The 14,651-nt window shown below is 37.0% G+C and overlaps 1 protein-coding gene across 2 annotated transcripts in view; it reads left to right on the top strand.

Moving 5' to 3' along the window:
• LOC134672561 (protein jim lovell) overlaps positions 1-12,026 on the top strand; it is a 31,393-nt gene extending 19,367 nt beyond the window's left edge. Inside the window, exons 2-4 of one of the 2 annotated variants that reach the window (XM_063530502.1) lie at positions 105-155; positions 7,206-7,331; positions 8,726-12,026. In XM_063530502.1, the coding sequence (XP_063386572.1) occupies positions 105-155; positions 7,206-7,331; positions 8,726-9,384 (836 nt within the window). In that variant the 3' untranslated portion in view covers positions 9,385-12,026. The remainder of the gene's footprint in view (positions 1-104; positions 156-7,205; positions 7,332-8,725) is intronic. The other variant, XM_063530503.1, reaches the window with a different exon arrangement.
• The last annotated feature ends 2,625 nt before the right edge of the window (positions 12,027-14,651 follow it).

Here is a 14,651-nt window from a genome sequence, read left to right as displayed (position 1 = left end):
CTTAATTTTCTTTTATCTCAATTCGGAAGCCGTGCACGACTTTTGTTGCGAAACAAATGAAATACGTAAAAGACATGAGTAAGAGAGTGAATATTTCTGTTCAGACCAACCGTTGGCACCCTGGCGACGGTCGGAGCTTGCAGAACAACTTTACAGTAAGTTTAGACTAATTATCTATAAGAAAACCTTCGTAGTACCTGTCGAAAAACTAAATAACTCAGAAGCACAGAAGTACCCGTAGTTACCCATAATACGCCGCCTTATCACGATAACAAAGCGACCTACCCATAGTTACAATCTCACTAGTTAGAACCCATCATACTGGTTTAGTTTACCTTCTTTTCATATCTAAATATACACACGAACCCACGTTAAGAATAATCATAATCTGAAGTACTCTCTTTTCTTTGGCCAAAATCGTGTGAAGTAAAACACAGCTAAAATTACATCTCCCTGACCCGATACAGATCTCCACAGTTATTTTTAAGCAATTTCCATCCAATATGAATGTAGGCTTATTGATTGTCAGTAATTATGCAAATGGCTCGAGCTAACGAGTACTGTAACCAGTGACACAAATTAACTGTTTGGTATTCCTGCCTCTATAAACCTAGACGCCTAAAACTTAGGCTCAAAAAGGCTTATAACCCGTTCACAAAACAGTTCTTAAGTCTTTTTAGAGTTGGCGTTTAAACGTATGTAACCACGTATCGTAAAATTTCTAGGCTTTCGAATGCTTGTAGTGAGAATTACAATTAAGCAAGTAATAGTCCAGCTCCATAAGATTGAACGGGATCCGTTTGATGGCCGAGTGATGATGGCTCTAGTTTCCCATTTCTAGACTCGCTCGTAACTTTGCTATTCTTGTGAGTCAAATGTGGCTGTCAGATGTATGAGGAAGGGAAATAAACCAGACGCCTCCATTCAGTACTGTAATGTAATGTAGACATTTTCGCACATTGCGGTTTTGATCGACGTCGGGTTCTCTGTAATTATTGTACATACATTGCTCACAATATTTATGATTTTGAATAAACATTACAACGAAATCAAGGAAATTCACACTTTTAAAGCCTAGTACAGTGAGCATCAAAAGTAGCGGTTCAGACTACAAGTCAAAAGTTCTCTAATTAACAAAAAGAGATAAGTACCTAGGTATGTTATTGATGCACAATTGCACATAATTATACAGATAGGTATGTGCATCAATTAGAATGATGATGATTAGATATCTCTTTGGAAAAATGTTCGAGGGGTGCATATTATATTTTTGTCACGTTTTTTCATCCGCAACTATTGGAGCACCAATAGTACAGTCAGCAGACTTACAACAATACCTTTTGATATTTTCATACAGATACCTGTGTAACCTATTTACATGTTCAATTTATAGTTCGTTTTTTTAGCATTAGAAAGAACTTCGCAGAAGTAAGCTTGTGGTTCCAATTCCGGCACTTTTAGCGGTAATAATATGAAGTAAATTATATGTATTGACCATGCTACATTAGATAATTCAATAATTATTAACAATTAAAGAGCCTGATGAAAACTGCACGCTTGCTTCTGTGGAGTTCTTTCTAATGCTAAAAAAAAACGAACTATAATTTCCGATTATTTTACCTTGACAGCTATTTAACATTTATATTTGTGAGAAAATGAGTCTATTTAAACTAAGATAAGTAGCCATTTGATACACGTTTTATGAATACGACAGCAATAAATAATGATCATAATAATTGTGATCAATCCAACGACTGTACGTATTTGTCGAGCAATGAATTCCAAATCCTTTATGAAACACGCAAGGGGCTACCCGAGGTTTTCATCGATTTTTGTCAAGTGTTGAATAGTATCTCCTACTTTTGCACTGTAAGAATTGTAAGACAAACGTCTATTGGTTCTTCAATCTTTTATCTCCATTTTTGTCTGCCGGATTTTGAAAGTAATGAATACTTATTTTTTATGATTTTTTTAGACATTGTCTAAGAAAACACTTATTTCGTATCTCGATTGCTGTGAAAGATCTTACATATACCAAATCTATTTATATAGGTTCGTCTTTGACGTCTCTAAAAACTGGTCAGAGGTTTTAAACTACTTTACACAAAAGTTATGGCCAGAAAACTTGAAAATTGTTCAACTTTGATGCCAAATATGTCGAAGACAATGAACTTTGAAATAAATATGGGATACTATAAAGCCGTTGCTGTTAATACTCGTATGATACGCTACAAAAAATATCAGAAAACTAAGGGGTTCAGATCGAAGGTCATTGGGGCATGGAATCCCCTTAAAAGGTACTTGTCTTGAAAATGAACCCTAACTGCGATATTTCTGGCATGTTTTGCACCTACTTAATCTTTCTGGTTTAGCCCATTGGTTGACTGGTAGAGGACGCCTTAAGGCATTAAGTCCACTATTACTAATGACAACGAAATTTTGAGGTTCTGTTCTAGTACAATACTCATGAATGTTTAATAGATCTTGATTATAGCTACTTTCGGATGTAGCGACCTAAATTCATCGGTACCTACGATATACCGATGTCAATATTGCAATTATTCCGTACCTACTCATACATAAAAGCTCGTTACGTTTTTAATAAACCCCTTTAGAGCCGAAGCGTTATAGCGACCTAAATTCATCGGTACCAACGATATACCGATTTCAATATTGCAATTGTTCCGTACCTACTCGTACGTAAAAGCTCGTTACGTTTTTAATAAACCTCTTTCGAGCCGAAGCGTAGATATATCCCGTACAGATATCCGCGTTAGTCGGAGCACAGACATACCTGTTACTCGCAAAGATAGCTAGCAATAAACCTAGCCGGCGATATCGATTCAGCGCGCTGGGCAGGACACCTCGGCTTATTTACATCTGCACACTATCTAGCTGTGCGAGTAATGTCTTTCGAGATGTGTTGTCTGGTTAAGGGCGTTTTGGGGCCCGATTCTGATTATGAAATAGACATCTATTAGACATTTTTTAGACATCACCAAGATACGATAACGATATGTTTAAGATCTAACCTGTCAAATTACACATTTGCGCGATTCTGGAGATACTCTTGAACGATTTCCACAGGATATGACTTAGAGATCTAATTCACATCTAATAGATATCTTACTCTATCTGCGCTGCAAAAGAGAACTAGTTGATATCTAAACTATAACGTATATCTAGAATGGATCTAGTACGTGTCGTCTCTTGTGAATATCTTGAAGTTCGAATACGGCAGTTGGTAAAAGATGTTATTTAGTTTTAGGTTTTACATTCAGAACTAATCAAAGGTATAATTAATACACTTGTATATACTAAGTGGGTACTTAATAACTAATAGCTAGTTATTACTTAGCCCTTTGGACATGCATATAGGGAGACTCAGGAGCGTCAGTAAACTTGCTATTTTATACGGAAAAATCGCTATAATCTTAAATTACCTACATCTACCCTACAGTTCTGAACTAAATCGTTTACTATTCTCATTTAGAAACCTAATTTCTTCAGGTCTGATAATTGTTCATAGCTATATTGTTATTTAGGTCCTTTGTTTCCTCAGTCAATTCGAAAGATCTGGCGCGAGATTTCTCTTGAGCTGTCAATATTTTTCATAGATATTCAGCGACAGGATCGATTTGTTTTATTCTTAGATAAAAATCGAAGCGGACAATAAATTATATCATTCCCGAGTCAGTAATAGATTTTTGTTGTTCACAAGCCCTTAACTCGTAAATCGATTAACCCTACGTATGCGACTGTCAAAAAAATCTACTGAATAACCTTGAAATCGTTGAAATTGTATATTACAGTCCAAATTATGTGGTAGGTACGTGTCCCGTATACAAAGCATACGAAAGATTAAGGGATGTGTTATTAAACCTCGGGAACATCAGCTGTCACTCCGTTGGTCGGTTAAAGAACTGCAGAAATATTGTTATTACCTGCCGATTAAGAATACCTACGTGAAATAAAAACTAAACCAATATCTAAAAAAGACAACTGACTATAAATTGATGGATTCACTGGCCTAGGATCTAATAGCGCTCTGCTAACCAAATGGGTAAATCGTCCATTACTGGCCACCCTAAACTAAAATGAATTATAATATTCACCTATAAACACAATTCATTTTAGTATAAGGTGTCAATAACTGGCCACCCTTCAATAGCTGGCCACCTTAGACTAAAATGAATTCTGTTTATAGGTGAATAGATTTCATTTTTAGTATAAGGTTATATAATTAAATAATTACCCTAGTTGTCATATAATTTATCACTATACTACGGATATTTTGTGTCAAACACAGTCACAGTCAATTATAGACAAAGAACTATTTTATACATGAATAGAAATTGCAATTCCCACAAGTATATTCCCGCTGGATCTTCAAGCAAAAGAAACATGGAGTAATTTCAATTCGCTCGGAAGCCCGCGCCGCGCAGTCTTATACCCACCGGTATTATGTATGCAGCTTTATAAAGCTCATGAATTCCTTCACCTTCCTTTTGGAGCTTTTATCTAATATCAGTTACCTGTGAACGATTTTAGATCAGTTCGGTTGCTACGTTAGTAACTATCAATTTTTAAAATAGAATTTTAAGAAATACAGGTTCAGAAATACGTAGGAAGGTTTATTATATTTCTCTTATTACACGTCTGTTACAAAACATCATAAGGGATCATTAATTACGTCACACGAATTTCTAGGATTTTTGACCCCTACCCCCCTCCTTGTCACACTTGGTCACATTTTGCAAATCCCTCCCCACCTGGTGTGACGTCACATTTTAGGCAATTTTGTTTTCAACGAAATCGGCAATACTAACTCGGCATTATTTTTTTAATATTTTTGGTAAAAGAAATATTAGTAATTTTATAACACAAAACCAATTAGGAACGAAAATCACCTACTTCCAAAACCTCATTGAAATGTACAGCGAGTAAAAAAATATAAATTAATTTTCGGTTAATGATGAATAGTGATGAAGTTAAAATGACGTCACAATGTTTGTGACTCCCCCCTCCCCCATGTCACAACATGTCACATTTTCTTGACCCCCTCCCACCCCCTAAACGTGTGACGTAATTAATGGATGACCCCTAAATACAGGCTCAAAAATACGTCGGAAGATTTTTATATATATCTCTTATTACACGTCTGTTACAAAACATCATTAAAAATTAAAATTGCCATTCTTTCACTGAAACAAAATGTATTATCGTCAAAATATTATCCTTTGGCTTTGATACACAAACGCAAAAAATTGTTAAAATTATCAACAAATGTGCATAGTAAAATATCTTTGTCAACGTATTTTTGAGCCATTTTGTATCATCGAGACTTGTTTTGCACTGTCATGTAATTTTGTACTACGTTTCGAATATTTGTACACAGAATCGAACTGCAATTACCTAGTAATAATTAAAGTCAGTGCAATTTCGTAACATTTGCCTCTAAATGAGTTATTTTCGTGCATATTTTTGTAATTAGTCTGTGTTAATATGTCTGACTTTAAGCTGTCGCCAGAAACGGGTTAAGTCAGACATTTGATTACTCATTAAACATTTTAGTCTAATTAATTGTAGATTTAATGTTATTAAATTAAAATGGCATTTTTTATAGAAAAAACAGACGTCGGACTTATTAATCGTATCACATTTATTTCATGCTAATTACCCACCTATCGAAGCTTAGAATATACTTCACAAATTTTTCCATAAGTATAAATTGTTAACTGCGGTTTGAAATGTAAAATTCAAGTTAAAATATTTTAATTCATTCATCGACAAACAACAGTTGTGAAAATGATGACACGACACAGCTTTGATGATTCAGAATTTAATTAATTGCGAATAAAACGCACGCTCAATATAGGTAACCTACCTATGTCTGTTAAAAATATTTCTTTATCAACTGTATTTTCATTTATTGATATTCGAATGCATCTTTTCTTTGCGGGCTGCGTTTAAAAGCGAACGCGACTGTCAACGCCATCTACCGGCGAGTAGCGGAGTCACTCACGCAACACCTTTCACTACTTGTGCTCAGATAACTACTTCTAGCGCTCTAATTACGTACGGGCGCAGTTTCCATTTATTTTATCATATCTATGGAAGTAAATCCATAAGTAATCATAATTAATATTATGTAATTATACAATGTACCTAATACCTATCTATTGATTGATAGATAACCGTAGTCGTACCCAGGTTCTTGCCTCTCTAGTTAGATTTGAACGCTGTATTTAACTGTAAGAGAAACGTGTTACCTACAAACTTTTTTATGTTTTTATCGTAAACCGAATGCTGGTGCTGGTGGCGCCTGCACTCGATGTCCGCTGTCCTTATTTAAAACTAAGCTTATTTTTATTTAACAAGTTAATATGTAATTATGTACCTACTTCTACAAGCTTCCTTATTACATAAATGTATACAGGTTGATTCATGAGACGTGAGCAGGAGCGCATTTTGTAAATTAACTATAAGCAACTGTTTCGTATCAGTACGAGTATTAGTGAGATTAACGTTAATTTTCTACTCGTGTTGAAAATAAAATTAATTATTTACGACATGCATGGTCACCCTAAAATTAGAATACTAAACTACCGATATTCTGTGTCAAATTGAATGTCATCACTGTCATCACGGTCTGGTTACTTGTGAAAACTCGTATCTCACTCAAGTTTGACAGTTTATTTTCTTCGTAATCAAAATGCTGTCATTACGGTTAAAGAGGTTTTATGTTTAATATTAATTAGGTCTTGTAGGGTAACCATGATTGTAGACAGTTAAATTAGTCCTCACCAATAAGTAAAAAATAGGAAAGAGTGTCGTTGTTTCACCTAAATACGACGGTGATCGATCAATTATCAGTTACTGAGTGTGCAGGATTAGTCCTGCTCACGTCTCATGAATCACCCTGTATGTTGTTTAGTATCCTTATCCTTACATTCCTTACTATTTAATGGCGTTAATCATAAACGTTTACCAAATCTAGCAGATCGTTGTTAAATGTTCGTCCCTATCCGTGATTTTGAGATTTCTGTTTGTTTAGTTTAGAGTAAGAGACAAAATTTAGGTAACAAAAGTTTAGGAGAAAATCGTCTCTGCAACTCCGCAACCATAGCGCAGTGTTTTTTTTAAACCATGTTGCCTATTGATAACCTGTCCATATGTATTAACCGTGTGCTCTCTTGTTCCAGTGTTCGGCATCGACTCTCCGCTGGGCCTCTTCCCCCCCGGCATGGACAAAATGTACCCCCTGATGGACGTGGAGCACCGCGCACCGCCGCTTGACGCACAACTCTTTACCAACGTCAAAAAGAAATGTAAGTCTGCTATTCTGTACAACTTTGACGTGATAAACTTTGAAATCGGCACATGGTCACTTTCGTAATTCATAAATGAGGGGGCATGACATCACAGTAAGCAAGGGTAGGATGGTCATTCTGCAGATTTGTGCCTGCGTCTAAACTCCATCAAAATACTAAATGTATGAAAAGTTTGACGGAGTTGAGGCTGACGACAGTTATATGACCTACTCGGATCCATAATGTTCATAAGTTGATTAAATCTTATAACTTCATGAATAAAATTGTAGTCTAGGAAATACATCAAATCACGAAACATTGAACAAATCTCCATCTACGTCACTATCTCGAGATTACTCAGCGCACGGCCGCCTGCAGCAAACAATGCATGCAAGCATAATGCACAAAGTTCGCCGCACACGGCCGCTAAACGGGCATTGTCTCCCGGCTGTTTATTAAGACGATCTGATAGCGTATCAGCGGCCACCGTATGAATGCTCTCGTCTCGCACGTCCCACAATAGCGATCGATCGCCGCCCATTTTATCGCTACATGCATGCGACAACGCAGAACTAAGAGGCATCGCACACGGGCTTTTTGTAACGATATGCGTTTTGATATCGATATCACGAGGCAGCAGCCTGTTCGTCTTTCGCTAAAACAATGGGTTGCTGCCTCGTGATATCGATATCAAACTGCCATAGGCCTATTTTGATCTACAAAACGCGACAATTTTGGTAATTCTTCGAGTATTACAAATTTCAAACGCTTACTGTAATTTACTGAATCTGTAAGAAAAATGATGTTGAATTGAATCAGCATGGAAGCCTGCGGCTGTCGTTTTGTGTTGTCGCTGTCGCACTAACGCCTCTGTTAGCACTACGTCATCTCCCACTGTCTCCCGAAAGAGTCGCGCATTCAGCGACTTTTTTAAAACACACTGCAGTGAGTCCCCGTGTGCAGTGGCTCTAACCTTCTTTAATTTGCCATCGCGTGACCTCGAACCTCTATTAAAAGAAAACCTAATTTCCATAATAAATTTATCATTCCGGTTGTAATACGACTCGATTATCTGATCGGAATCGAGTTAACGTGCTCCGCGGGAATTATAAAAGCATAAAGTTACGCGGGCGACATCGCGCATATGCATGTCCGCTTTTCTTTTTGACAAAACCGACTTGGTTGTAAGTTGTAATAGTCGCGTGCGGCGACAAATTAATGACAACCCGCCGTGTGGCAACCCGCTCATTGGCCGTGTGTCGCCGAGTTATTGCTCCGCCAAAATACGGTTATTAGATAGTAGCCTGCACCGCGCACGTCATGTGTCGTGCCCCCGCTGCACCGTTCACAAATCACCCCTAATTACCGGAACGTTTTGTATTTCGTGTCGATAAAACTATTTGTTCTTTCAGGGCGGCCGAAAGGCCAGCACAGCGCGCCGCGCGGCGGGCCACCTCGATCGTGGACCAACGCGGAACTGACAGAGGCTTTGCAACACGTGTGGAACAAGAAGATGACGACCAGTCAAGCGTCGAGGATCTTCGGCATTCCGTACAATTCATTACTGATGTATGTTCGCGGGAAATACGGGAAGAGTCTAAAGCTTGAACAATTACGTAAGGACTGCATCGGCGGGCCGCTAGACGCGCTCGGGATGCATTCCGGCAACAACAACAACAACCATCCACCAGGAAAACATCACGACAAAGACGAGCATGGAGGAGGCGGCGGCGGACAACGGCCGGCCAGCTCAGAACCTGACATCGCTTCAAGTCCCATGTTCAATCCCTTCACGCAAGGGTTCTACCCAGAGTTTCCTCCGGGGTTCCCGATGCCGCTGAACATGCTACATCTGCTGCCACCGGGAGACAAGGCGCGCGAGCTGTACCAGTCGATGCCAATGGCTTTAGACTCGCTCGCCGCCGTAGCTAAAGAAGAGGACTGCAAGAGCGACCGCTCCAAAGAGAACTCTGAGAACGAGGAGGGCGAGTCGTACCGCGCGCCGCACGCGCCGCACGCACCGCACCCGCCCGACAACCGCGCACTCTTACACCACAACGGGCAGGACTAGGCACCCCTCTTTAGTTCACCGTAGCACTGTACCTTAATTTTACGTCTGACGTGTTCCGATCTCGCCTCCCCGCGCGAGACTGAAACTGACTGCCGTTTCTGAAATACGACTGTTTTAAAAGTTGTGATCTGTTTTGTTGCAGCTATTATTCCGAACTACTTACAGACATTAAACATTTTATTTAGCTTTTAAAACAGTCAGTTCTTATTGGTCGGCACTGACGATTTCGGTCTCGAGCGCCGCGGCGAGGTCTTCTAGTGTTCTGAAAACATTCCGGAGCTCGCGGCGAGCGACGTCCACATTTAAATTAGTTAAATTTATATTTAAAGATGTGTTAATATTGTAAATGTATATGAGATCGCGTATAAGTGATAGGCGATAATTTATTATTCCGAAGGAGTGCAATAAGTATGAAAGGTGTTGTGATTGTTATCGTTAGTGACCGCGGCCGCGGAGCTCTCTGTTTGTTACATTCCGTTTCCATTCCATTTGCGTTGTTCGCTCCTGCGTTTTCGCACTGTTACTTACGGTGAATTATATACGTTACCTATATTATTATTATTTTAAAGAACCGTTCCATTCTTGCCCTAGACGTGTCCTGTAGATATTATGTTCGTGCGAGTTCTTCTGCAATTCACCAAAGTTTGTAAAATATTTCGTAATAATAGTTATATTCGATGATAAACAATTTTAAATGTAAATATTAATTGATAAATTAATGGGATATAAATTTAAATTAGCTACTAATGAGACATTCGGTGTCTAAAATGGTAAATAGTAGTGTATTTGTAATTGTTGTAGTATTAGTGAGGTGACTACAGTGATCGGTTCGCGCCGGCTGTTCCGCGCACTGGGGGCGCCGCCTCGCCCGCCGCCGACGGTGTGCGGGCCCTTTATGTAACGACACGGATCTCCAAATTGTCACGTAGACATACGTTTTGTGTTGATAAGGCCCCGGTATCAGTGCAGTGGAACCGCGCGCGCCAGGTTAGACAAATAAAGGTATCTGCACTCAATGTTCAAATCAAAAGGAGCTTTTCAAGATTTTAGTGAATATGTAATAATGAAGTTAGAATTAAACAAGACTCGGTCCTACCTGGCTTTAGATAATTGTATACCGATGATTTCGTAAATAGATTTACCACGTGATTAGATAGACTTGTGTATATACGGTTTATTTCTGTATAATTATTGTTCCGTTGAGAATGGTTCGAGCACCCCACATGTATATTGCGTTGTGTAGATATTGGAATAGTTTTCCGTTGAAGCAGCGAGGGGGCCCGGAGTTCGGGCGCCCTCTACCGACAAGACTGAACACTATTTACGACTCTATTTTATATAACGACTGTAAATTACATAATCACAGTTACTCCGCAGCTCTCAGGCATACCGTAGGTACACTACTAGTGTCACGTCATATAACAATATTATCGTTACAGGGATTTTATATAATTATAAACGAATTACATTATATATTTGAATATGTACTATAGTTTTACAGATCAGAATTCTATTGCTTTAATTTTCCTTTTTAGCTTACTAATGTTACCGATTTTGTCTCCGAGCGCTTGATCACATGTAATTATTTGTAAATGTAAAATAAGGTTAATGAAATAAGTCGCTGTCATGGATTAATGTTTAGCAAAGACTCGGGATCGTGTGAAAAGTTACATTATTGTGCCAAATAATCAAATTCAACACCATCAATAATTTAAAAATTTTCACAGCACATTTTAATACAGATTCACGGATGTGTAGGTTTTATAATTGATTTCCTCATCAAATGTTTTTATGACGAATATTTACTTGAAATCTGTGACAAACATGCTGATACTTTATTCTTTATTTAATTTGTGTTACGACTTGTGGTTGACTGGTACATGTACATTGTGTTGTCGGACATTATTTACCTAATTCGTACAAATTCAGCAGTATTAAGAGTGATTTTGTTAAAGTTTTTAATGGAGGCGTTTTAATTAAGTTTTGTTATTTGTTAATGATACGTACTGTGGTTGAGTAATTGTTTTGACGAGTGCCGAGCTCCGCTCCGCTAACTGGATTTCGTTGTCCCGGAGTCCTGAGTTACAATTTGGTTAAGAGTTCCTTCTAACCATGTTAACCTCCGTCTTCTAGCACTTGGTCAAAATTGTATATTTTATGGCACATTTTCGATTGTGAACGATGTACAGGAGTATTCACCCAGGAGCCAAATGTAAGGACGTAAAGAATTAATATATAGTGACGTAAATACTTATGTTTAGTTGATAAACATGTGATTGTCTTAATTTAGTAGATTCAAATATTTAGTTCCTTCATTTTTGTTAAAACTATTTATAAATTGTAATTGCAATGATTTAGTTTTAGATAATTGTTCTCTCCGATAAAGATTATAATTAATTATTACTTGAGTAATTTAATTTGTTGTATTTTTGCTTAATATAATGACAAATTAAATTAAATGATATCGTTACATTAGGGTGTAAAAAAGATTATCTATTTGATCTTAAATAATACGAAAAAATATTTATGTTCTAGTATCATTCTATCGTGTAATTTGAATTGAAAGGATGGAGCGTTGTAGTAAAATTCATTTACGATCACCGACGTAAATAAATTGTAAAAAATAAAAATATTAAATCCCGCTTCGTTGTTTAATTTCAAGACGCCAGATATCCTCCTAAAAGCCACAATATGGACTACATTACATATATTATACGTATAGATATAATTACGATTAGAGTATCTTGATAATAAAGTGCCTAAAGTGATCGTACATACCTAGGTATGGCCCATAACCTATATGCTGGTAAAAGTTGGTTCAGAGATCATGATCGGTTTTATAAAATTATTCCTTGAAATCGTCAATTTATTAGTCCTTTACGACGTAATTTTTAGTATTAGAATAATTCAATTCGCAAAAATATTTCTAAAAGTTTTAACTTAGGTACTATTAACAGAATAAGTCACTATAATTTCAATAAGTACCAAATTAATTTAAGGATGGGCCCTCTTTGCTAAACGGCAAGTTTTGTCTATAACGAAATTAATAGGTATGTATGTCATAATATGGTCTTCATAAAGTTTCTACAATACCGAGCCTGATTTGAAAAAGTATCTTAGCGGATGGTGCTGGGCCTAACAGGATTGGTCCTTAGGACCCAAGGATGGATTCAAGAAGTGGAGCCACCGAGATTTTTGATGTAAATTTTTAGGGGAGGGGCTCTCAACTTGATCTTGATATCTGTATCATTTAAGCTACTAGGCCAAGTTTGGTATCGTTTTCGTATAAATCGGGGGTGCCGAATTCATTTCAGATATCATAATGACACCATTCCGAAGTAAAAACATAAAATATGAAAAAATACTTTTTTTTTAATTCCTCTTCACGCTTAAACTTCTGAACCAATTTAGTTAAAATTTGGTACAGAGATAGTTTCGAGTCCCAGGGAACAACATAGCAAACTTTTAATCTCAAAAATCATCCTTTAAGGTTGTGAAAAGGGAGGAGGTAATTTGTATGGGGATTCAATAAACGCCGAACCGATTTAGATAAAATTTGGTACCTATAGAGATAGTTTGAGTCCCGGGGAAGAACATAGGATAGTTAAAAAATACCAAATGAAAAGTAAGGTGTAGGATTGTATGAGCAATCAATAAACGCTGAACCGATTTCGATGAAATCTATGTCTACATCTTAGATTTAGTTGAACATGATACTAAACTTGACTTAGAACCTAAACTTAAAGAATTATTAACCTCAGACGTCGCAGACGCTTAAAAACCCCCCCACCCCCCACCTGCATCAACAATCTGGGTGGCTCCACTTCTTAAATCCATCTTTGGGTCCTAAGGACCAATCCTGCCAAAGGAAATCTCTTGTTCATGCAACGCAGTGGTTGACCCTTTTATGCTCTGAGCACACTCAACTATCTAACATTTATGATAAGACATAAATAAAACAACAAACATCTATATCACATGAATTCGTACCCTTTTATTCTCAGTATCATTAATATAATTTTTACATACAAAGTTAACACTAGCGGTGGATACAGAGTGCCAACACACCCGCTCTTGAGCAAATGCAAGCTTCAAAACAAAATGGATGCGGTAAATATGGCGCCCAAACGTGGGAAGAATCGAAACATGGCGACGCCATACTTTTTCATATGAGGCTGTCATTAAAAATACTTAATTGAAGGATTATCAAATGCTATTACAAAATTGAACCGTTTATAATTATATCTGAACCAGAAACGAAAAATGACAGTTATATATTTAAAAAAAAACACTACATTGACAGCTTCATATGAGATTCAGAAAAGTTAATCAGTTAATTATATGGCCAGTTCCTGTATTCGTATCATATTATAATGTATTTTATTCCTAGTCGGAATGAGGTAACTATTTTTTGTATTTCGCTACATATTGTTGCGTTTATTCCATCAATATCACACTGTGTTATAGATAATTGAGAGATAACTTATATTGATTGGCACAACAGTATTTATTTCTGCTACTTTTGAACTTAGCTTAACGTAAATGGCGCTGCAGAGGCTATGCGTCTTTTGGCAGTTGAAAGAAGCTAACTAGTGTCAAAATTTGGGGCAATTAGCATTTTAAACTGTTTAAGATAGTGGCAATTTTCAAAATAAATGCCGGACTGCGTTCGCTAAAGATAAAATATGGTGAGCAGTTTGCCGTAAATTTTCTATACATAATCAATCCCGGAAACGAGAATTTCCAGGACTCTCCGTACAATCTCAGCTCCATACAAGCATACCCTAGTCGTTAACTAGGATTGATGATTTCAAAATTTAAATGCGTTTTATAAACAAGGCAGACGGACAATATACTGTTGTGCCAAATCACAAACAAGCTTAGAAAAATAATCTACAAAACCAGCAAAAGTGTCAGCAGATTAAGTACCTTATATAATTTGGTTTAATATAATTCCAAGAAAATAAAAACAAATGAAGTTAAAGAGCAGTCTTCAAACAAGTAGGCTACACAAAATAATATGAACCGCCTATTAATATACAATTTATTTAATATCCCGTATTTCGAAGTACAATTTCTTAGACTTGCAATAATAAAAACATGTAAGGACAGAAAGTCAATAAATAAAATTAATTTAAAGTATTTAAACCATCATACTACACATTCATACTCTATTTGAAACAATTCAATGGTTATTTAAACGCACTTTCATTCCTTTCACGGACCACTGAGGCCTAACACTAGAAAGAAGAAAGCAGTTACTATAG

The sequence above is a fragment of the Cydia fagiglandana genome, chromosome 17 (genome assembly GCF_963556715.1).
Source record: "Cydia fagiglandana chromosome 17, ilCydFagi1.1, whole genome shotgun sequence".
Lineage (NCBI taxonomy): Eukaryota > Metazoa > Arthropoda > Insecta > Lepidoptera > Tortricidae > Cydia > Cydia fagiglandana.
This window is presented reverse-complemented; position numbering and strand designations above follow the sequence as displayed.